This window comes from Sapajus apella, unplaced genomic scaffold (genome assembly GCF_009761245.1).
Source record: "Sapajus apella isolate SASKATOON/1434 unplaced genomic scaffold, GSC_monkey_1.0 scaffold83, whole genome shotgun sequence".
NCBI lineage: Eukaryota > Metazoa > Chordata > Mammalia > Primates > Cebidae > Sapajus > Sapajus apella.
In genome coordinates this window covers 4,161,978-4,186,518 of record NW_022437023.1, presented here as the reverse complement: position 1 = coordinate 4,186,518, position 24,541 = coordinate 4,161,978, and the positions used below count along the sequence as shown (strand labels likewise).

General features: G+C 52.9%; 1 protein-coding gene across 3 annotated transcripts in view; it reads left to right on the top strand.

The window, feature by feature from the left end:
* The window catches only part of CPNE5 (copine 5), a 102,627-nt gene that overhangs the window by 68,477 nt on the left and 9,609 nt on the right, over positions 1-24,541 (top strand). For all 3 annotated transcript variants that reach the window (XM_032253585.1, XM_032253584.1, XM_032253583.1), the window contains 4 exons: positions 8,477-8,518; positions 10,829-10,904; positions 17,313-17,366; positions 20,823-20,884. In XM_032253585.1, the coding sequence (XP_032109476.1) occupies positions 8,477-8,518; positions 10,829-10,904; positions 17,313-17,366; positions 20,823-20,884 (234 nt within the window). The remainder of the gene's footprint in view (positions 1-8,476; positions 8,519-10,828; positions 10,905-17,312; positions 17,367-20,822; positions 20,885-24,541) is intronic.

The window sequence follows — 24,541 nt, the reverse complement described above, 5'->3', positions numbered from 1 at the left end:
CCAGGAGGTGGAGGTTGCAGTGAGCCGAGATTGTGCCACAAAAACACAAACAAATGAAAAACAAACTCAGCATCTCATTCACAGATATTTAGGGAACCCCTGCCATGTACCAGCCACTGTGCTAGATGCTAGGAAATTAGCAGGGAACAAACCTGTGATCTTCACTCTCCATCTAACCTCATGGAGTTTACAGGCCAGTAGGGGAGGCAGACATCCATGCAACAATCACACAAGGAAACGTGTAATTATACATTGTAGCAAGTGCTGAGAGAGAGTGGGGCCACCCAAAATGGGAACTGTGAGACTGCGTTGGTCTCTGTGGAGTCAGGAGAACCCACCCCCGTCTCCTGGTGATTGCTGCAGCTCAGGTGGGTGAGCTGGTGGGGGGCTCATGGGCAGGGCTCTCTGAACAGCCAAGAAAGCTGGGCCTCTTCTGGCTGCTCTGACAGGAGCACTGGGGAGTCGAAACAGACACCTCGAGTCAGGCATGGTGGCTCACGCCTGCAATCCCAATGCTGGGAGGCTGAGGTGGACTTGAATCCAGGAGTTCAAGACCAGCCTGGGTAATATAGCAAGAACCCCATCTCTACAAAAAAATTAAAAATTAAATTAAAAAAATTAAAACATTAAAAAAAAATTAGCTGGGCATGGTGGCATACATCTGTGGACCCAGCTACTCAGGCAGCTGAAGTGAAAGGATCACTTGAGCCCACAAGTTCAAGGCTGCAGTGAGCTATGATCGCACCACTGCACTCCAGCCTGGGATGCTGTCTCAAAAAAAAGAAAAAGAGAAAACCTTGAAAAACAAACAACCAAACAGAACTGACCCCTTGGGGCGGCTGGAAGCCTGACCAGGCATGTTGCGGGGATGACGAGCAGATGAAAGGCCTCCCAGCACCCCTGTTTCCCTTCAAAGAACCCCCCAGGCTGCCAGTTTGAGACATGAGATTGCTCTTTTTCCTGCCTCCTGGCTGGGACAGAAAAGCCACAATCTGTTCCACAGGTGGTCGTTGAGCTCCTCCCGTGTCCCAGCGTGGCGTCTCTGGCTGTGTGGCATTTACGCCAAGGGAGCCTCGTTCCCATCTTTAGTGAGCCTGTAATCTGACCACAGGGAGCACAGATGTGCACATGTATTTTAGACAGATAAATAAGTGTGCAAAATAAGCCTGGGAACAGACTGTCTTAGAGCTCCAGTCAAGCAAGCCTCTGTTACACGTCCAGCTGGCTCCTGGGGCTTCGAGAGTGGGCGAGGGGATGCGAGGACAGGCTGCTTGGAGCAGTGAGCTCTAGGAGGGCCCAGGAAAGGCTGGAAAGTCCAGGTGGAGGCGGGGGGCGGGGCCTGAGGACAGCGGCAGGGGAATAGAGAGAGATGGAGACAAAGTAAGAGGAAGTGCAAGGCAGGGGCATGGGAGAGTGTGGCAGTTAAAGTCTCACAGGGCAGAAGGAATCGGGGATCCCTGGCACAACTGCCCTGAAGTTGCTGGGGGCCCAACTGACTCCCCATAACCCTGTATCTCTAGGGAGGGGCTCCCAGGGTTGCGGAAGCCAGCTTTGTCAGGGACAGTGAAAGGGGCAACAGGGCTCAGAGTCCATTGGGCCATTGGAGGAGGTCAGTATTTATTTATTTGGTGGGGGGGGCAGGCTCCCACCTCCCCCTCTGAGGCAGAGCCTAGCCTCATCTCCCTCCAGGATGGCTCTTCCCCATGTCCAGGAACAGATCTGGATGACGTGACTGACAATAGTGTTAATCAAGGAGGCCAGGTGTGTCACTCTGGCTCCGTGAGCTATCAGGCCTCTCCCCCACACCCCCAGCCCTAGTGAAACCCATGTTCTCAACAGCCACTCAGGAGGTGCCAGCATCGGAAGGCCCTCCAGGGCAGGCAGAGGAGGGTCCTGTGCAGGAAAATGAGGCCACTGTCCCCTCCTTCCAAGACACCTGTGGGAGTCTCACAGAACATAGACAGTTTAATCCAGCGACCGTGTCTTCCAAGCCAGTCAGGCCCCAGGCGCTGTGTTGGGTGCTATGGGGGCCTATTGAACCTCCCTCTTAGGTTGCTCTCAGGCCAGTGGGGAGACAGGCAGGTCATAATAACAGCAAAGACTCCTGTAGCCCTTAACCATGGGCCAGGCCCTGCTCTAAGCGCTTTATGTGTAGGAGCTAATTTAATCCTCCCAACAATTAGCTCATTGGAAAGAGGTATGGACGCTACCCACATTTTACAGGTGAGGAGACAGACAGAGGCCCTGAGAGAGTAACTTTCCCAGTGTCTTGCTGCCCGCCGATGGTAAAACCAGGATTTGGACCCCGGCAGGCTGGCTCTAATTCTGTGTTGTTAATCCCTCTGCTCTGATGCCAAATAGCCAAGACAGGGCTGTGACCAGGGTACATCTGCGGGAGGCTTACTAGTGAGCGCCTGGCTCAGCAGTTAGTTAGGGGCAGGTCTGCCTTCTGATTAGAGGTGGGGAAACTGTTTGGGTTGGCAAAAGGCCTTGACACCTGCCTGGGTAAGGAGTGAGAGAAAGGAAGGGACAGTGGGTTCCACGTTTGAGGGCAGGAAGAGGTGGCACCACACACAGAAATGGGCAGTGTGATCGGGAGCCAGATTCTGACACACACAGATTTGTGTTATGCAGTTCTTTTCACAGCCTACCCGCAACCCATTAAAAAAAAAGTGATCCTTCTTAAGTTGTAAAGATTATGTTTGCTGTTTGAAACTGAGCTGCTGCCATTGAGATGTTGGGGAAAGAGGTGAATATGGCTTTAGCCACATTGAGAGGAGGCCGCTGTGGACCAGGTGCAGCTAAAGCTGTGGGGGGGGGTGGACAGCAGTCTGCAGGTCCCCAGGAGGGGGGTGGCCAGAGATCTGGTGCCCTGGGTGGCCCTGTGGTGGATGCCAGAGGCCAGGAGCAAGAAAGAAGAGGAGATGGTCAGAGGGAGAGGAGGGCACTAAGAGCAGGGCAGCACGGTCAGGGAGCATCCCCACTCCTGTAGAGAGAAGAGGTATAGGAGGGTGAGAACGGAGGGGCCTGATGAGAAGGGCAGTGTTCTTGGAATGATGGGTATCAAACCCAGGTAATATGATTACAATTACTGAGGACTTAGGACATGGACCAAGTTGTATTCTAATTGGTTTAAACACATTATCTTATTTTCTGAATTTAAATTTCCACAATAACCCTAGGAGCTAGGTACTAGTGCTGTGGCCATTTTACAAGGGAAATGGAGAAGATATCATATAACTTGCCAGAGCAAGGAGAAGCCACATTTCCTTTCTGTTGAAATTGCCTCTGGCCTGGCCCTCTGGCCTGGAGTCTCCCTGCTTTTGCTGTGTGTCCAGTCCACACAAGGTCAAACCTGAGTGACCCAGCTGAGCAGAGCTGAAGTCACAGCAAGTAGCATCAGGGTCAGAGCCAATCTAGCCTTCCCGTGGGGTAAAGTGGGGTGATGACAAGAAGCCCTTCCCCTGCCTTCCTGGAATCTGCCCTACTGTCTTAATCATTCTGTGACTTGAGGATGTGTCCCTGTTAAAACCATAGTTGTCTGGGTCAGGCTGCCATCGCTCACACCTTGAGGCTGAGTGAGTAGATTTTAAGAGGGTGTTAAGTGTGTGGAATCCTCACCTGGAGAGAGGAGAGGAATCACCGCAGCTTGCCACTTCTGCCTGGCACCCTTGATGTATGAGTTGCTTCTCTTTTGCATCCGGCCACAGATGAGCTCCCAGGAGGGCCAGGCACCCTACCAGGCACCTCTGCAGACGGCCTTGATGAGGGGCGTCTCACCATTCTGTTTGCACACGCGGAAGCTGAGGCTCAGACAGGAGGCACAGTCACTGTGCACTGCAGGCTGGGGGCCGAGATTGTTGCCAGTCTCCCTGCCAGCTTCAGCTGAGGCTCTGATGCTCCTTTTCCTGAAGAGTGGAGGGTTGGACTGACTCGAGTCCATTTAAGGCAAAACCCCTCAGGGCCTGTCAGCCCTCAAGACTTGTAAGCAGCAGGGAAACCTTCTCCCTGCCAGGCAGAGGCTCATTAGGAGGCAGACCTTGCAGCTCGGCTCGGCTGGGAGGAGACTATAGATGGAGCTGGTTTGTGTGCAGTGAGGGCAGCCTGGCATTTTGGCTGGCACCCTTCATCCCTGCTGGCTTGCCCAGGCTCATACACATCTGGCTCTGTCATTGCGACCCTGGGTGTCCAGAGGCCCAGGTCACTGACTCCTGGCATCACCACTGACCAGCTGTGTGACTCCGGGAAAGCCACATACTCTGGGCCTTCTTTTGTGATTTTGTAGAATGAAGGTATTGTTACCTGCACAGCCCATTGGTAAAGTTGTTAGGAGCTCTGAGTCAGCCGACAAATATGTATACGGCACCTGATAGAGGCTAGGTGCTGTTCTAGAAGCAGAAGGTACAGAAGTAAAGAAACAAAAAGCCCTGGCCTCATGGAGCTGATCTTTTCAAGAAGCGTGGGAATTATTTAGGAGACAGGAGCTTGGATAAAGGAATTGAGTGTTTTAGACAGAAACAGAGCAACGTGTGTCCAGTGCTGACTGCATTTGGGTATAGTTTACTTCCACAGCAACTCCAAAGTGGGTGTGATTTTTCTCAATTTGGAAAGGAGTGGGGTGTCCAAAGGTTAAGCCAGTTGTTCAGCGCAATAGGCCTAGTACCTGGAAAAGCTGGGACGGCCACCCAGGGCTGCTTACCCCAGAGCTGAAGGCCTTCCCTGTCCACCTTGCTGCCTCCTACATTAGGCCTCTGTGTTCTGAGCCTTTTTATGCCAGATAAGATGTTCATTTTGGGGGCTGCAGAAGCCCATTTCATTTCCCCCCACCCCAATAAGCCTGTTCTCTTGGGTGCTGGCCCCAGAAGTCACAGACAGTCTGACCACAGCTTTGGTTGGCCCTGTGCTAAGGGGTTGGGAGCCAAGGCCAACCAGATGACAAGCGGCATCTGCAGTGACTTCGGGCAGCCCAGCCAAGGTGGACAGGCACAAAACTGTGAATATGGCTGGGCACAGTGGCTCATGCCTGTAATCCCAGCATTTTCAGAGGCCAAGATGGGCGGATCACTTGAGGTCAGGAGTTTGAGAACAGTCTGGCCACCATGGTGAAACCCAGTCTCTACTAAAAATACAAAAATAGCTAGATGTGGTGGCATGCACCTGTAATGCCAGCTACTCAGGAGACCGAGGCAGGAGAATCACTTGAGCCCAGGAGGCGGAGGTTGCAGTGAGCTGAGATCGTGCCACTGCCCTCTAGCTTGGGCGACAGAGTGACTCCATCTCAAAAAAATAAGAACCAGGAATACAGTAGCAAAAGCCCTATTTGTCCTCTCCCCATGACCTTCCCCATGTCTCTGGGCAGTATCTCTCTCACCTTCTTCTCTCCCAAGGCTGGAGTTGCAGCCCCTGAGCTAATCTGACCCCTAGGCTGCAGCCATCCCTGGGGCCTTGATGGAGGCCGGGCTGAGTTTACACAGGCATCTCACACTCAGTGGTCTCAACCCGGGCTGCAAGTTCAAATCTCCCGGGAGCTTTTCACCCTCCGCATGCCCAGGTTGTACTCCACACCAGCTGATCATGAATCTCTTGAGTGAGACATCGGTGTCAGTACTTCTAAAGCTTCTCAAGGGGATTCCAAAGTGCAACCAAGTTTGAAAACTAGTGCTGTCCTCTAGAGAAGGTCAGTGGCTCTGCCTGCATGCTAGAATCCATTAGAGAACTTTTCAAAACTACCCAGACCTGAGTCCTATCCAGACCAATTAAATCAGACCCTCTGACCTAGGATTAAACATTTCCCAGCCGGGCGTGGTGGCTCATGCCTATAATCCCAGCACTTTGCTAGGCCAAGGCAGGCAGATCACAAGGTCAGGAGTTTGAGACCAGCCTGGCCAACATGGTGAAACCCCATGTGTACTAAAAATACAAAAATTAGCTGAGTGTGTTGGTGGGTGCCTGTGATCCCAGCTACTCGGGAGGCTGAGGCAAGAGAATCACTTGAACTTGGGAGGCGGAGGTTACAGTGAGCTGAGATTGGGCCATTGCACTCCAGCCTGGGTGACAGAGCAAGACTCCGCCTCAAAAAAATAAAATGTCCCCAGTGATTTTGTGGATATCCAGGGCTTTCGCCACGACTGGGGTCCTCCAGCTTCTGAGCATGCGGCCATCACCAATCTAGTCACCTAGCGTTGGTGGTCAGAGGAGAGATTTTCCTTGCTGGGGTCTCTGAAGGTCCCCTGCAGAGCTTAAGGATCTGGGGAGGGACTGGGAGGCCACTAGACAGGGGTAGAGAGACTTCAGCCTTGTGGGGCCATGACTGGAGTCCTGGACTGAGAGTCAGGGACTTGGTCTTGTTTTGGCTCAGACCTTCAGCTGGGTGACTCTGGGCAAGTCACTGGAGGCCCTTAAGGCTCAATTTTCCCATCTGACAGTGGGGTTGAGGTCATCACTCCAGAACACACACAGCAGTCACTAGGGAAGCCTTGAAAACAGATTCCTGCATCTTGCCCAGAGCTGGGCCTGGGATTCTGTGTCTGGAAAGCTACCACTGATTTGGCCAGGCGGTCGGGAGTTGCAGAGCCCAAGTACCTAGGTGCAAGTGTCCCCTGATTTAAGTAAATTTCATATGAAAAACTGTCAGAGGCGGGGCATGGTGGCTCAGGCCTATAATCCGAGCACTTTGGGAGGCCGAGGTGGGTGGATCATCTGAGGTCTGGAGTTCAAGATCAGCCTTGCCAACATGGTGAAACCCCATCTCTACTAAAAATACGAATATTAGCCAGGTGTGGTGGTGCGTGCCTGTAGTCCCAGAGGGAGGGTGAGGCAGGAGAATCACTTGAACCTGGGAGGTGGAGCTTGCAGTGAGCCGAGATGGCACCATTTGCACTCCAGCCTGGCAACAGAGCAAGACTCCATCTCAAAAAAAAAAGAAAAAGAAGGAAGGAAGGAAGGAAGGAGGGAAGGAAGGAAGGAAGGAAGGAAGGAAGGAAGGAAGGAAGGAAGGAAGGAAGGAAAAAGAAAGAAAGAAAGAAAGAAACAATCTACCGGAGCTCAGCCACATGATGAAGTAGGGAAGGAGGCATTTTTGTAGAGATCCTCCCGTGTGGCTGGCAGGCTTTACTGACTTTTTCTTGCAGTTGTTCTGCAAGGCCACTATTACCCCTCTTTTCAGTGGTGGTTTATGGCTCAGGGAGATTCAGCCACATCTCCAGGTCCCCTAGCAAGAGGCCCAGGTCCAAGCCTAGGGCCGTCCTGATCTTTCCAGCTCATCAGCCCACCTTCAGGGGTTTAGCTGTTTTTTCCCTTTCCACAGTAATTCACCTCAAAGAGACATCGTTTTTTTGTTCTTCACAAGAATTTAAAGGATTCCTTTAAATGGTTGGCTTCTATGCCTGCCCCATTGTACAGGAGTTGATTTACAAAAATCCAGTCTGTGCACAACCTCCCGTGTATTCCTTCATTTGGAACAGTTTCTGCCCTGCCATAGATTCGCCCCCTACCCCGATCCCGAGGAGGCTCATCTGAAAGGAGATAGCGCCTCCTCCTGGGGGGCCACAGAAGCCCAAGGCTGACTCCTGGCAGGCCTGAGACGGGCGAGATGATGGGATGTGAACAGAGACGCCCAGGGAGCTGCGACTGTGCGCCCCACTAAGAACTGAAGGCTGGAGACCCCAGCTCCTGGGCCCTTTCCACCTTCCCAGACCTCACCCTGCTATGGGGCCCTGGCAGCTCCCCTGTCCCTGGGCATCCCTGGAGGACTGAGCAGCTGGCACCAAGAGTTAACCACAACCCTCCACCTCCCTCTTCCCAGCTCTGGTCCGCTAGCCTGTTGCCATGGGAACATGGCTAAAAATAAAATGGGCTCTCAAAGCCCATCCGCATGCATAGGAGTCAAAACAAGCTAATTAAAGCAGCCAGGCTAAAATATGAAGATAATTACACCCTCACTCAGGAGCCAGTCGTGGGGACAGAAAAGCTCAGCGGGCCATCCCCAAGTCAGGGCCCTGGGCTCACCCCTGACACGCAGGGCTGGCTCCCACCCCAAAGCCCTCAGACCCTCCCCAAGCAGTCCTGTTCTCCTCCCCTCCGCCCTGCCAAGGCCTGAGATCCAGGGAGTGTCACACTCCTGCTTTCTCGGCGCCTCCACCTCTGGTAAATCCACAGCATGGCTCCATGCTGGCCAGGGCTTATGCCTCTTCTGCAGGGGCCAAGAAAAGGTGGGGTGAGCTGAAGTCTGCAGCTGTTTTTCCCACATCCTCCTTGAAATTCTGGGAGGTCCCTACACAGCCCTGGCTGGCCGGTTCCTAAGACCTTTCCTAAAAGGCCTCAAGGGCGATCCTTGTCTTCAGGCCCCTGTCTCCCCTCCCAGGCCCCAGAGGGAGTCCTGGCCTCCCCTTCTGGTCCAGGAACATGGAGAGGGCCCCATCCTCAGCCACATGGGTGCGGGATCGGGCCCATTCGAGCAAGGGCCTTTGTTTTGCAGGACCATCAAGGTGGAGGTGTACGACTGGGATCGGGATGGCAGGTAAGTGGGCAGGAGGGCAGGGTGAGAAGGTGAGTGGCGATGGGGACAGCCACTGGGAAGGGGGTTGGAGAGCTGTGACCAGGCTCCCACCTGCAGCTCTGTGGGTGAGCGAGCCTGGGTTTGCGTGTCGAGGGAGGGGTCTTCTGCCACAGTAGCTCCTCCCTATCCAGCTCCACAGAGGCACCAGAGGACCTCTGGCCTGCAGGATACAGTGCCAGGGGCATCAGAGGCCTCCTTTTTCCCAAATAGCTGCCCAGGGACCAGCCAGTACCCTCAATCTCCCCACGTGGGGCAGAATTTAGGGCTTTCTGAAGAGCGCATGTTCTAGGGCGCAGACACCAGTGAACCTCATCATTCATGGACACATTTTCTGTGTGAAGCCTCGGGCTAAGCATTGTGGGGTGGCCGAGGCACAGAGGAGAGAGGAGCCCAGCCCTGAGAGACTCCCCACAACCTATCGGGGAGGCCAATTGTACCCCTACAGCCCTCAGCTCATCAGAGGAGCTGTTTGGAGAGAGCCAGGACTGAGGGAATGGGCTATGGGGGGTGAGCTAGGAGGCGTGCGTGGACTCGGGGCCGTGAGACAGTGCCTGCGCAGGGCTGTGCCTGGCTGCTGGGAGCGTGCTTCCCACTCAGGGTCTCTGGGAGGCCAGCACTGCTGGGAATCCATAGACGAGGACAAGAGCCAGCCTCTCGAAGCTTCAATCCAGAACCCTCCCTGGCTTCTATGTGTCGGTTGAGCCAAATCCAAATATGTCAACCTGACTTTTGTGACCTCCCCTTTCTGTGGCACTATCAAGGAGTGACTTAGGAGGACTTCACAGTCCCCCAGTGTCTGCTGGTACCTCCCAAGACTGTGACTGGGACAGGGGGTTTGTCTCATCGTATGTAAAGTGCTATGCAAATGCAGCTCCAGGTGAGGCCCGTGCCCCCTTCCAAGGAACTCACCTTCCCCCAAGACCAACCATCCCGCAAGAAACTCCAGAGCTGCCATGCCCTCCCTTCCTTGCCTCTCAGCGACCTGAGTCAGCTTCACGTTTCCACCTGCGATTTGCCTCGTCTTACCCTGTGTGCCTGTATTTCTTTGCCTGGAATAGTCTCTTCTGTGCCAGTTGGGGACAGTCCCAGATGCCACCACTGGGTCCCACCATGAAGTTGCTCATAGTCAGAATGCTGAGAGCTGTAAATATGTAGACACGATACAGTGTAGACTCCTAGGGGAAGGGGAGGTCCCCAGGGACGCCTCTTGGGCATCAGTCTCTGGCTGGATGCTCCAGGCCAGCACACTGACCATGGCCCCTTTGACAGTGACCCGGAAAGTTAAAGGAGGCAACCCCGGGGTCAGTGAAAGTTCTGCTTTGTACCAGTCTTGGCCGTGTTGGACGTAAACACTCCAGAAGGTGTGGGCACTGCAGAAAACACTTCCAGCTGCCCAGCTGGACATCGCTCTCATTGTGTTTTTAAAAGCATCTTGTTAGAGAAGGGTTTAATGAACACCTTTAAGCCCATTACCTGAATTTAACATTTGGTACATTTTATATTTGCTTCATCTATGTTTTGCTAATATAGCTTAAATTATAGACATCATGGTATTTTACCTCTAAATACTTCATTGGAAATGTCTAAAAAATAAGGGCATTTTCCCACTTTACCACAAACGCCATTGTCATACTGGACATGTTCTTTATTTTTTTTTTTTTTTTGAGATGGAGTCTCGCTGTGTCGCCCAGGCTGGAATACAGTGGCATGATCTCAGCTCATTGCAACCTCCACCTCCTGGGTTCAGGCGATTCTCCTGCCTCAGCCTTCGGAGTAGCAGGGATAATAGGCGTTTGACACCACACCTGGTTAATTGTATTTTAAATAGGGATCAGGTTTCACCTTATTGGCCAGGCTGGTCTCGAACTCCTGATCTCAGGCAATCCGCCCGCCTTGGCCTTCCAAAGTGCTGGGATTACAGGCATGAGCCTCCGTGCCTGGCTACAATATTCTTAAATACCACTCACTATTCATTTCATATTCAAATTTCCCCAATCATCCCCCAAATACCCTTGTTCAAACAGGGATCCAAGTAGAAGTGGGTGCCACTCTTCTAGGGCTCTTTTCTTTATTGGGTGAAAACTGGGTGTCTTGTTCTGTGTGCAATGCTGGGCTCTCTTCCCAGGGACCCAGCCTGTCTGCTGGCGTGTGACCCTGGAGTGGAGTCCGGGGTAGAATTGGGAGCCGGGGAAATGAATGAGTGCAAGGCTGGGGCAGGGCAGAGGCAGAGCACAGCCTGGCCTTGGTCTCAGCTGCAGTCTTCCCTTGCAGCCATGACTTCATTGGAGAGTTCACCACTAGTTACCGGGAGCTGGCCCGTGGGCAGAGCCAATTCAACATCTATGAGGTGAGGCGGGCACCTGCAATCTGGGGTTTGCACTGCCAAGTGGCCCAGTCACTGAGACCTATAGTGAGCCATGTACTGGGCTGGGGGCTTTGTGTGTTTCCCTGTGAGGTAGGTGTTATTGTCCCATTCTACTGTTAAGGAGACCAAGTCTTGGAGACGTATGAGAACTTGCCCAAAGTGCCGCTGTTCAGTACATTGCAAAATCAAGAAACAAACAACCCAGACTTGGCTGATTCCAAATCGCGGAGTTATAGTGCCCCCATAAAGAGCACTTCCCACAAGTGAAAGAGGTGGGAGCACGGAGGACCAGTATAAGAAGGTTCTGGCTTGAGACCTGAGGTCCTGAGTTGAAGGTGGCGCTCTGCTTTCAATCAGAACAGTTTCAGGGCCTGCTGAGTATCTTACCTGTTTCAGAATGAAAACTTCAGGAGAATGAGGTCTGGATACCTTCCTTGCTCTAACCCCAGAGCTGGAGAGCCTTGGGCAAGGCACCTCTAGAGATACAATAGTAGCATTTGCCCTCAAGGGACGATCTCTGTTGAAGAACTTTTGTGAATGTGTTCGAGTGCGTGTGTGTGTGTGTGTGTGTGTGTGTGTGTGTGTTCTTTTTTTTTTTTTTTTTTTGAGACAGGGTCTCACTTTGTTGCCCTGGCTCACTGCAACCCGACCTCCCAGGCTCCCACCTCAGCCTCCCGAGTAGCTGGGGCCACAAACGTGCACCACCATGCCTGACTGATGTTTTAAATTTCTTTTTTTTTGGGGGGGGTTTCACCATGATGGCCAGGCTGGTCTTGAACTCCTGACCACAGGTGATCCACCCACCTCGGCCTCCCAAAGTGCTAGAATTACAGGTGTGAGCCACCACGCCTGGTGTTTTAAATTTCTTAAAGAGATGGGATCTTGCTATGTTGCCCAGGCTGTGCTTGACCTCCTGGCTCTGGTGATCCTCCTGCCGTGGCCTCCCAAAGTGCTGAGATTACAGGCATGAGCCACCGCGTTGCACCGTGAGCTCTCCCTCTTACAGTTCCCTCCCCACCTTCCAAATCTAGCTCAGTCCTGCTCCTCTGGGAGGGCTTCCCAGCCACTCTCGTCCCCGTGCATTCTTTCTCATCTGAACTTCCACAGATGTCATGGTTCACGCCAAACCCACTAAATGGTAGATACTTATAACCCAAGTAACTGCTTGGGTTCGTATCCTGACTCTACCACTTACTAGCTATGTCCCTGAACCAATCTGTGCCGTGCAAACTGAAAATTAAAAATTACTGGAGCAATGCCTGACCCAGAGGTCAGCACTGTCTTCTGTCATCATCTGCTGAGCACCGTGTGCCCAGAGACTCCCATTTTACAACCATCCTACCATCCTGGCACCGTGTGCCCAGAGACTCCCATTTTACAACCATCCTACCATCCTGGCCCTGTCATCATGCTAGTGGCCACTCAGCCAGCCAGGCTGAAGAGCTGGCTTTGAGCTCCATCGCTGAATCCAATTCCCATGTTACCTCCACTCCCTTGCCCTGTATCTTGGTCCTGAGTGGGCAGGTCTTGTGTCCCAAGTAGACTTCCCAAGGGCCCTTTCTGTTGCCTCCTCTCACGGGCCAGGGCACTGCCGGGCACACTGTAGGTGCGTTAGACATTCGCATGCGGAATGAGATTGAACATGGCTGTTGTGAAGACGGAGTGTGGATTAATTTATTTGAAAAGCCTCTAATACAGTACATTGCTTTGTTTTCTGCATCTGCAAAGAGAGAAGCTGTTTTTGTCCCCCCTCCTCTGCCCCACCCCAGGCAGAGAGAAGCAGACTCCACGGTTCTCTGGCCTCCTTTGAGGAGTAAATTTAGGGAGGTGAAGGGAAGGGGTCAGATCGCCCGGAGCTTGGCTTCTAAAGGTGCTTGACAGGCCCAGGAGGAGCCGTTTCTCTCGGGCTACGAGCAGAAAGCATTCGATTGACTTGTTTTCTCAGTTGTTGATCTCTGCTTCTTTGTAATCAACAAGAGAAACTGCCACGCTGGGAGGCAGAAGCACTGTCTTCACACATCGGAAGGCCTTCAGGTGGAAAAGGAGCTCCCCTCTGGCAGTCCCAGGAGGAGGCCAGTCAGGGCAGGAAGGCCTTGCTAGAATCAGAACTGCCAGAAGAGGGAAGAGGCTTCAGCTAGTTAAGACCCATGCCTCGGGCCCTGGCGTCGCTCTGGTGTCACACTCCCACATCCAGCTGTCTACTGGCCCCTCCTGGGGCTCAACCTTCCAAAACTGAATGCATTGGCTCAACCTCCCTCAGCACTCCCGTCTTCCTGGCAGCCAGGCTTCATCTCGAATATTCCCATCACGGGGGCTCAGGGCTCCTCGGGAGTCCCCATCCCTCACTCCATATCCAGTCCACAACCGAACACTGCCCTTCTACCACCTATGTTTTCCGGCATCATTCCCTCCTTCATCTCAGTCCCCCACCACCCCCCTCATCCTCTCCCGCGCACGGGGCTTTGCCACAGCCTCCTTGCTTCCTTCTGTCCCCTGCCCAGTAACCAGAGTACTCCACCAAAATGGTGATCTGACCACATCGCTCCCCTGCTTAAAGCCTGTCTTGGGTGTTCCACCCGACACCTCAGCCTAGTTCGCTCACGGGAGGTGGGGGGAGATAGTGAAAGATGCTCCCACCCCAGCTGAGATCCACTGACCCTCAGGGTGAAGTCCAGGCTCCTTCATTCAGGATGCTGTTTCCCCAGCCAGCCACCTGCAATCTGTGCGTGCATGTTTTTTGTTTGCTTGGTTTTTTTGAGATGGAGTCTCTTCTCACCCAGGCTGGAGTGCAGTGGCATAATCTCGGCTCACTGCAACCTCCGCCTCCGCCTCCAGGCTCTAGCTATCCTCCCACCTCAGTCTCCCAAGTGGCTGGGACCAGAGGCATATACCACCACCCTGGCTAATTTTTTTGTATTTTTGGTAGAGACGGGGTTTTGCCATGTTGCCCAGGCTGGCCTCCGACTCCTGAGCTCAGGCGAGCCACCCGCCTCGGCTTCCCAAAGTGCTGGGATTTTAGGGGTGAGCTTTGCATGTAAATAGGAACACACATCACATGCCTTTGGAGGCCCCTGGAGCTGGCCCCGGCCCCTTCCCTCTGCCCATTCCCACTTTCAGCCCGTCCTGCCACCTGAGGCTCTCTGAACCTCCATGCTGTCTCAGCCTCCAGCTCGATTCACTTGGGTGCCTCCACCTGGAACTCCCTCCTGTCTTCTCCTGGGTAGGAGCTGTTGGTCTGCGGAGCCTCCATGTGGCTGTTCCCCTCCAGGAAGCTGTGTCCACCTGCACACTCACTCCACCCCAGAACCTGGGGCGACACTTCTCAGTGCTCCTGGAGTCCCCTCTGGCTATTTCTTGTTTGTGACACTACCCACTACCCACCCCCTCAAAGACCATGGGGTCCTCAGGGTGGGGGCTGCGTTGCTCTCGCTGCTGCATCCTCAGAGCCAGCACAGCTCCTGGGCCCTAAGAGCCCCTCATTTCTCCCCTCATCCCACTGCGCACAGGAGGGTGGACTCCAGAACTGTCCTTTCCCTGCTTCACCACCAAGGAGAGGGAAAGGAGGTGGCTTAGCGACAGCACGGCTTCTGGGCTGGCCCCTAGGTGGCACTGGCCCTCTGCATGGGATTCACCATGGCAGGGCGGGAAAGGCTGACGCTGGGGGCATGAAACCTCGGGGATCTGAGAACAGAACATTGCTTTAACACTAAAGCAGTTATATTGGAGAGTGGAAATGTGGAATACAGGCCAATTTAAAGATAACATAGAAGGCTTAGAAGAAACGTGCTTGTAGCCAAATCTTTGGTTACACTCAGGACTCCAGCTTCCTTCTCCTCAGCTGGGAGGGCTGGAGCAACAGTTTGAGATGCTCTCCATTCCCATAGTTCAACACCCTCAAGGGACAGATTGGGAAACTGAGGCACTGTGCAGCACCGGGGCTGCCATTTTGCCTTCATCTTAACAACTTGCCTGGTAGGCTGTTTTTCCATGAACATGTCTGTGAGCGCCGCACCGTCTGGGTAGCCCCACGGAGGGGCGTCCTCCAGTGCTAAAAGAGAGTGCTCTCGTCTCTCCCAGGCTCCTCCCAGCTCACCCAGGCCCTTGGTTTCTATCTGCACAGCTTGCCAGCCCTCCCACATGAACTTCCCACCTGTGCCCCAGACCCAGCTCCACCTTCCGTCTGTGTCTACCTGGTCACCCCAATCCCTCCCTCTCTCAAACCGCTATAGCCGCCCCCAGGGCCCAAGAGGCATGGGCACTTCTTGACAGTGCTGTTCTCACCATCGCTGAGCACCTGTCCCAATCTCCCCGAGTCCTCATGCCTCTCAGATGGACAATGGTAGCAGTATGGTAGTAGTAGCAATTTTTAAAAACAATGACTGAGACTGGGTGTGGTGGCTGCACCTCCCAGCACACTGGGAGGCTGAGGCAGGAGGATCGCTTGAGCCCAAGAGTTTGAGACCAGCCTGGGTAACATGGTGAGAGCCTACCTCTACCAAAAAAAAAAAAAAAAAATAGCCAGGCATGGTGGCATGTACCTGTGGTCCCAGCTACCGGGGAGGATTGCTTGAGCCCAGGAGGTCAAGGCTGCAATGAGCTATGATCCCACCACTGCACTCCAGCCTGGACAATAGAGCAAGACCCTGTTTAAGAAAAAAGCAACACTTTTAGATAATACTTACTACATTCCAAACCTTGTTCTAGTCACTTTGATAGGCCTATTTAATCTCAAACCTTTCTGGGAGGCAGGTGCTTTTAATTCCCGTTTTACAGATGAGGAGACTGAGGCACACTGAGGCCAAGTAACCTGCCTAAGGTCACACAGCTATTATTAGGTGACAGAACCAGGCAAGTATTTCCTGGATGTGCCTCCTCCTCCCCTCATACTCCCCCTACCAGGCTCCAGCGTCCTAGATCCTGCTCTGATTTTGTCTCCCACCAGCTTGAGGGTCATCCCAGTTCCCTGCAGGCTGCTCGCTGGGTGACATTTATACATTTTTCACTGGGCATTCAAGGCTTTCCTCCAGCCCGCCCAACTTACTCTTCCACCCTGTGGTTCCGCCATCAAACCGGGCCTGGGTTCTGTGCATTTTTCCCACAGCGTTTTCTCCGACATCCTTCTCTCCCTGCCCAGAGCCTTCCTGTCCCTCTAAGTCTGCCTTCCAGACTGCCTGCTCCAGGGAGCCTTTGCTGACACTCCCACCTACAGCGGTCTTTCCTTCCTCCAACTCCCCTGATACTTCCGTGATCCCCCTTTTTCCATGGCCCTAGTCACTTTTTGCTCTGAGGACATATCTTCTCTCTCCAACAGAAGTGATGATTCCAAGGGAGAAGAAATATGTGTTTCCACCCGCCCCATTAACTGTGTGTGAAAGGGATGTGTTTGTGTCTGTTATCAAGGTGGTACCCACGTATGCACCACTGGCCTGGGGGCAGGAAACTGGGTTTCTAATCCTGTCACTACCCAGAGGGCTGTGTGACCTTAGGCAAATCACTTGGTGTCTCTGTGCTTTAGTTTCCTTCTTTCAGGAAATAGATAGCGATAGTCACTCAGGCAGAAGGGACCACAGTAAAGATCGGCTGATGGGCTCTGCGGGAGCAAAGACAGGGAAAAGGGAAATGCGATCATCAGAAACTGACAGGTCGCACAGGAGGTGTGAAAATTGCCTCACTTTGTTTGATGGGACATTAGGGAAAAGTGCCTAGACTCCCCTTATTAAAAACAAAACAAAGTGAGGAGGGTCAAATGAAAATACAAAGACAGTAATTGCGGAAGTCTCGTGGGGGCGCCCCGGGGCCAGGCGGCTCTCATCACTCAGCCCACTCTCGGCCTTGGCGCTATGGCATTCGGGACGGTGCCACTCTGTGCTGTGGGAGGCTGTCCTGTATACTGTGGGGTTTTTAGCAGCACCCCTGGCCTCTACCCACTCCCTCAGTTGGGAAAACCAAAACTGTCTCCAGACGTTACCAAATGTTCCTGGGGGTAAAATCGCCCCTGATTGAGACCGCTGAGTTAGCCACTAACAAGCCCGTTCTGAGCACCTACTCTGAGCTGTCTGACACAGGTCTGGTTTGGAAGTTAAAGCTAAAGAGGTTCATGCTGCTAAGTCAGAGGGGTGGTGATGGACTGGGAGCCTCAGAGGCACCGGGAAGCCCTTGGTTGATGGTGGGACCCTGGGTCTGATAGCAGAACCCAGTTGTGTAAACCAGACTCAATACCAGTCTCCTGCGAAACCTCCCTAAACCCTACTGTCCTGGCCCCTGTGATCTTCATACCCACCCTCTAATGGGGCTGGGCTAGGACCACACCCAGGGGCCAGCAGAAGCCCTCAGGACCCAGCCCTGACTCCCTGGAAGCACACCTTACCTGGTAACTGGTTTTTCCTGCAGGTGGTAAACCCGAAAAAGAAAATGAAGAAAAAGAAATACGTGAATTCTGGCACAGTGAGTAGCCACCCCCTCTCTGCAGCCAGGCGTAGACATTCTGAGCCCCCAGCTAGGTCTGGTATCAGGGAGGCCTGTGTGTCTGTGTGTGTGCATGGGCAGAGTGTGGGAGTCAGACGGGAAGAGGGCTGCATGGGGTGGGGAGGGGTGGGGCAGATGGAGCAACAGCCGGGGGAGGGAGTTGACTTGGAGACCACACAGCAGGCGCTGGCTGCATCTAGCATGAGGAATCACAGAAACACCCACGGGACTTCCTGCAGGAAGGAAGAGGAAGAGAAAGCGTATTTATTGGTCCCCTCCTCTGGGAAATTCCCCATGTAGGTGCTTTTCACAGGTTGTAACCCTGAGAGGCAGATATTATCATCCCCTAGTCATGAAAGAGGAAACCAAGGTTGCAAGCAGGAAGGTGACTCAGCCAAGGTCACGCAGCTAGAAGGTGGAGGAGCTGGGAGTCAGCATGACATCTCACTCCAGAGCTGGCAGCCGCTTCGGGCACTGCCCCTGCTCACCCGTGACCTTCCGGGGATGACACAGTGGCCCAGTGGCTTCTGGGGGTTGGTCTTCAGAACATTCATATGTTTATTCAACAAATATTTACTGAGTGCTACTTTGTGCCACCCACTTGTTTTCAGATACAGCTGGAAAGAAGAGAGACCCAAATCCCTGGTGCTTATACTCTAGTGGGGGGAGACAGGACACACACACACACACACACACACACACGTGCACGTGCGCGCGCACACACACACACACACACACACACACCCCTGTTTGTGTCAGTTGATTATGCATGCTATGGAAAAAGTATAAAGAGCAAAGGGACAGGCAATGGAGGAAGTACTGAGGCTACTGGGGAAAGGGAATTCCAGCATTCCTGCTGTAGAGAATAGCATGTGCAAAGGCCCTGGGGTGGAGCTCACAGTGCATTTCTAATACAAGCCACTGTCTTTTTGGGGGCAGACACACCCAAGTTCATCCTCTCTGTGTTCCTTCCTCACTCTAGAGGCCAATGGCTAGTGCAGCCAAGTCTGGTCGTTTGAGTCAGGCAGACTGCATCTCCAGACCTAGAAGAGGTCTTCAGGAGCTCTGGGGTTCCTTTGAAGAAACTTATTTTCTCTGTCTGTCAAGTGGGACTAATAAATCATTCTTACCTTGCCACTGCACAGGGTGGCTGTGACAGACACATGGGAGATGCAGACTCGTGAACTGTGAAATTACTCTGCTCATTCAAAGGGAACTGAACACCACCTTTTTTGATTTGATTATAACTGCTTAGCACATTGGGGCTTGGAGTCATATTTCCTTTGTCCAAGGCTGTGGTGTTTCTTAGTGGGGATGCTGTCAGCGTTTGGGAGGAAAATTCTTCACCTCGCAGGATGTTTCGCACCCCTGGCCACTGCCCATAGCTACCAGTAGAGCCCCCAGTCATTATGAGAGCCCCCTAAACTCTCCCACATTCCTCTAGGCAAGGTAGCACCTTCCCCAGCTGGGAATAAGAAGATTCAAAGACCACTAATCTCATCCAGCCTTCTTACTTTAGAGATGAAGGAACTATGGCCTAAAGAAGGCATGCTATTTGTCCCAGGTCACACAGTGAGTTAGAGACACAGCAGGTCTAGGCCCAAGTCTCTTGACTTTTCTCTGACATTTCCTCATCTTCACCACCAAAAAATCACCCAGGATGCAAGAAAGCTTGTTAAAATACGGATGTCCAGGCCAGTTCCCTGGGATTCCACTTTAGGAGGCCCAGGAATCTGTGTTTAGTGCTTTTTTTTTTTCTTTTTGAGATGGATTTTCCCTCTTGTTGTCCAGGCTGGAGTGCAATGGCACAACCTTGGCTCCCTGCAACCTCCACCTCCCGGGTTCAATCGATTCTCCTGCCTCAATCTCCCTAGTAGCTGGGATTACAGGCGGATGCCACGACGCCAAGTTAATTTTTGTATTTTTAGTAGAGACGGGGTTTCACCATGTTGGTCAAGACTGGTGTCAAACTCCTGACTTCAGGTGATCCGCCCGCCTCGACCTTCCAAAGTGCTGGGATTACAGGTGTGAGCCACTGCGCCCAGCCTGTTTAGTGCTTTTCATAACTTATGGTGCTCGGAATCTCCTGGGGATCTTGTTGAAATGCCAACAATCTGCATTTCTGCATTTCTGCCTGGCATCAAGGTGATGCGGATGCGGCTGGTCTAGGGACACTATACCTTGAGTAGGGGAAAGTCTGCTTTCACCCTGCAAGTCCCTGCGTGAATCATATCATCAGGGCATTCAGGGCATTGCTTCATCCTGGGGGTTAGAATGGGGAGTGGTCAACTTGGCTGCAGATTAGACTTATGTGAAAAGCTAACGAAAGATCTCTGAGACTTTCGTGTAGCCCCAGAAACTCTGCTATTATGGGTCTGGGATGCAGGATGATCTAAGAGCACCCCAGGGCATCTCATGATCATCGGTCAGGGTTGAAGCCACGCCATGGTCCACGCCTAGTGAGTCTGAGCTGCCACACTTGGAAGGAAGCCCATGGTTCATCCAGGTGCCTAACACCTTAACCACAGTAGGTGGGGGTCTTACTGCCAAGTAAGGGTGGTGGTCTCACCTGGCCCTCCCAGTGAGCCTATAAAAATGGCTGAATCTGCAGGAATCAGTGGCTCCCAAACTACTAGAGAGGAGTTGTCTTACACAGGTAAAAGATCAGGTCCTCTGCCCTAATTGCCTCATTTAATTGCTTTAGGATGTCAGGCTTTCATTTGTCTCCTTGATTCTAAATTGTGATGATAATGAGCTGCCAGGTACCTGCCTGTCTTGGCAAAGCCAATGCTAACATCGCCAGGGTATAGGTGAAAAGGCTCTGCTTGGGGGAGGGCGCCTGGGGTGGTCAGTTACCTCTGGGGAAAGGATGGACTGCTTAGGAGGGAGGGTCTTGGGTCTGAGAGGGATGAGATGGGACCAGTAAGATTTAAGATAAGCACAGCCCAGAGAGGCACATTTCAGGACCAGTAGCTCGAGGCACATAGAAGTGTGAAGCTTGTAGGCATTGGGAGGTTGTTAGGCCTGTGTTGGGGGGCCTTTGCCCTCCACACCCCACCCCAGGGCCCTGGGGCTGGAGAGTCACTGCCCACTTAAAGGAAACTAATGCCCTTGGCTTTTAGCGCTGCTCCACTGACAGATGGGACCTTTCCATTAAGGTGAAGAGTATGCAGGCTCTAAAGTCAGACACACCCTGGTTTCAGATCTGTCTGCCCTGGCCGTGTCCTTGGGCACATTGCATCACCTCTTTGAGTTTCAGTTCCCTTGGCTATAAAGTGGGGATAAGAATAGTACTTCGTGGGGTGGTGTGGGCAGAGCATGCAGTCATGCATGCAAAACTGCACGTGCCAAGGGTTCTGTCATGTCAGCTCGAACCGTAACCCGTCTCCGCCAGCCCCACGCTCCCCGCTGACCAAGCTCCCTTTTGTTTTCAAGGTCACCCTGCTTTCCTTTGCTGTGGAGTCAGAATGCACCTTCCTTGACTACATCAAAGGAGGGTGAGAAGAGATACAGCCAATTTCGTGGGCCTTGGGGAGAGGGCAAGGGCCCCACACACCGACAGGACCAGCTCTGGCCCCACCCTGGCCTCTTTGAAGCCCTGGTTGAAGGCTGTGGTGCTGGGCTCTGAGCAAACCCTGGTGTCTGGGCTGAGACAACTCACCCAGAGCCCTGCACGTCCCCAGATCCCAAGCAGCTTGGAGGGAACTCCTGAGCCAAGGAGGCTGGCCAGGGTCATGTCAGGTCCCTATGCAGACACAGGACCTGGAGCTGTGTGGACTCCCTGGTAGACAGCCAAGGGTTTGGGAAGGTGGAAAGAGCCCTGGAATAGGAGTCAGGAGGCCCAGGCTCCAGGCCTCTCTTGGCCATTAATTTGCTGGATTCCTTTGGGCAAGTCCTTTTCCCTCTCTGGGTATCAGTTTCCTCCTCTGTACACAAAGAGAACGGAGTGAACAGGTAAGTGTTAAGGTTCCTTCCAGCTCGGAGCTTCTGACAACCTCTGATCTGTCTGGTTGGGGGAGGGGGCAGACTCACTGTTATCAGGGCCCTGTAAGGGCAGCAGGATTGCGAATAAGCCAGGGGTTGGTTCTGGGGCCAGCAGATGGTCAAACATGAGTTTAAGGAGCAGAAGGAACCAGCAGGGACAGTGTCTAGGCCCAGACAGATAGGGGAGCCAGGAGGCTCCAGCCAGCAGCTCATGGAAAGGGCCTGACTGTGAGGGTAGAGCCTGCCCGGCGTGCTCCCTGCCAGGATAGGTGCCAGGTCAGGGCATGGGCAGCCAAGAGCCCTCAGGTGAGTGACTGCACCTGTCTGGAAAGGAGACAGGCAGGAGCAGCTGCCAAAGGCTCATCCCAGCCAAGCAGGCCCTCGGCTGCCTGGTTCTCCAGGGCAGAGGGAGAAGCTGGGGCCTGGGAAGCCACACTCACTTTCCCATGACACCACTCCCTGCTGCCTTGAAATTTCAGTCTCAAGGCTGCAAGCTCTCCTCCTGCCCACTAAGCACACGCCCTGCCTCCAGTCACCCAGGGGCTCCTCTGCCCCTAGCTGCCCCTCCTCTGAGCTGACGCCAGACCCCACCCTTGTACTCTTCCCCCATCAAAACTGCTTCTCTCTCGGTCCCATTAAGCAGCCATCCCTTACAGTCCACGCACCTGGTAACTCTCCTACTGCCTGGAGTCGTCTGGATGCTCTGCCCCCAGCCAGCAGAAGACGGGAAAGAGGGTGGGGATGACTGTCTTTGGCCAGCAGTCATCCTGTTTATTTATATTTTTTTGAGACAGAGTCTCGCTGTGTCACCCAGGCTGGAGTGCAGTGGTGCAATCTCGGCTCACTGCAACTTCTGCCTCCCAGGTTCAAGTGATTCTCCTGCCTCAGCCTACCGAGTAGAGCAGCTGGAGCTACAGGCAGGTGCCACCATGTCCGGCTAATTTTTGTATTTTTAGTAGAGATGGGCTTTCACCATGTTGCCCAGGCTGGTCTCGAGCTCCTGACCTCAGCTGATCCACCTGCCTCAGCCTCCCAAAGTGCTGAGATTACAGGCATGAGCCACCACACCCAGCCCATCCTGTTTATTTTTCTCATTTGCTTAGTGCCCCCAACTTACAGAACACAGTGGATAGGATCAGGACAGTTATCCCCATTTTACAGAACGTACCTGAAGCCACACACCTAGATGGTGGCAGGGTTCCTTCCTTCGTAACATGCTGCATTTCACTCTGTAGTAATGAATCACTCTAGCCTGCTTGACTTGCTGTTAGTAGGTGGGGTGGGATAAAAATGGAGACCAATGAGTTAAAGGGTTAGGTGCTATGAGGTTTCATCGAAAAGGAGCCCTCAGAGGCTGAGCAAAGCTGGCAAAGCCGGTGCTGCTCGTACTGGGCAGGTTACAGCCCCAGAGCCAGCCCTCTCTTTAAACTCTCCAGAAGGCCGGGCGTGGTGGCTCATGCCTGTAATCCCAGCACTTTGGGAGGCTGAGGCGGGTGGATCATGAGGTCAGGAGATCAAGACCAAACTGGCCAACATGGAGAAACCCCGTCTCTACTAAAAATAGAAAAATTAGCTGGGAATGATGGCACATGCCTGTAGTCCCAGCTGCTCGGGAGGCTGAGGCAGGAGAATCACTCGCACCCGAGGCCGAGGTTGCAGTGAGCCAAGATCTCAACACTGCATTCCAGTCTGGCCACAGATTGAGACTCTGTTTCAGAAAAACAAACAAACAAAAAACAAATCTCTGGAGAGCCTGAGTGAGGCAGCTGGCTCCAGGGACCGAAAGCCTGGCATGCATGCCCAGGCAGAAGCTGATGTCTAGGGACCCTCTCCTCCCTGGCCTCCCTCATCTGCCCACCTGGACCCAAGAGGAAGGGTATGAGTTCCTTGGCCCCGCTGTCAAGAGGAGGAGCTGATTGCTCAGCAGCCCGTGTTGTACCCTTAAGCAGAAGAGACTGGCTGCTGTGAGTAATTTTCCCACAAGAGTATCTGCTTCCCAGTTGCTTCCTTTCCTGAGGCTTTTCAGAACCGAGAGCAGGGGAGGACTAGTTAGAGTAAGGCCTGCCTTTCCCCTCACCCTGTATTTGGAAGAGCCAGTCCAACAGTGCTCCTCGGGTATAGTCTGGCAGGCCAGAATCATCTTCCCAAGAGTGGCCTTGGGAGCAAGACTTTGACCCTCCAAATGTCTCCCTACTTCTAACAAAGACATGTGTTCTATATTCCACACTGAAAGATGACAGTGAACAGGAGATGAATATGGTAGATCATCTGCTGTAACACATAATCCCCTAAACTCAAGCCTTAATACAAATAAAGGTCTGTTTTCATCTATGGGTTGGCAGGGTTGGGTGGGGAGATGATCCACACAGTCATTCAGGGACCCAGGCTCTTGCTAGCTTGTGGCTCCTTCTATCCTACTGCCTAGAGTCCTCTGGATGCTCTGCCCCTAGCCAGCAGAAGAGGAAAAGAAGGTGGGGATGACTGTCTGTGGCCAACAGACCTTGGCTTGGGTCTCCTGCTAACCGTGTCCTTGACATTTTCCTTGGGGTGAGCATTCCATAAGCAGCAGCTCAGCTGTGACCAGGTGGTTTCTGTTAGGATCCTACTGCTAAATGCAAGTAAGGTAAGGCCTACCTGATCTTATATCATGCACAGCCCCAACTGAGAATTACTAGAACAGAGTTTCCCTGAGTGTGCTTCCAGCCTCCTGTCCTCAGAATCCCTGGATGAAGGCAATGGATGTTTGTTCAAGAGGCAGATTCTGGGCGCCACTCCAGACCAACTCAATTGGCATTTCTGGGGTGGAGCCTGGAATCTTCTTAAGCAAGCACCTGTGGTGATTCTATGCTCACTGCTGCATGAGAACTGTAAGATTAGACTTTATCAGGGACTCGTGTCTGTCAGCTTTGTTCTGTCTGGACCTGACACAGAACCTACAGCAAGCCCTCAGAGAATCTCAACCCTGAATCTGAATCCTCAAAACCTTTTTATTATAGAAAATTTCAAACATATGCAAATGTGGAGAAAAGGTATAATCAACCCCCAAGTACCCTTCACCCAACTTCAGCCATTACCATGTCATAGCCAGTCTTGTTTTATGCACTCTCCCCTTCATCCAGTCATTGATCATTCTTTGTTATTTTAGTGGGTTTTTTTTTTTTTTTTTTTTT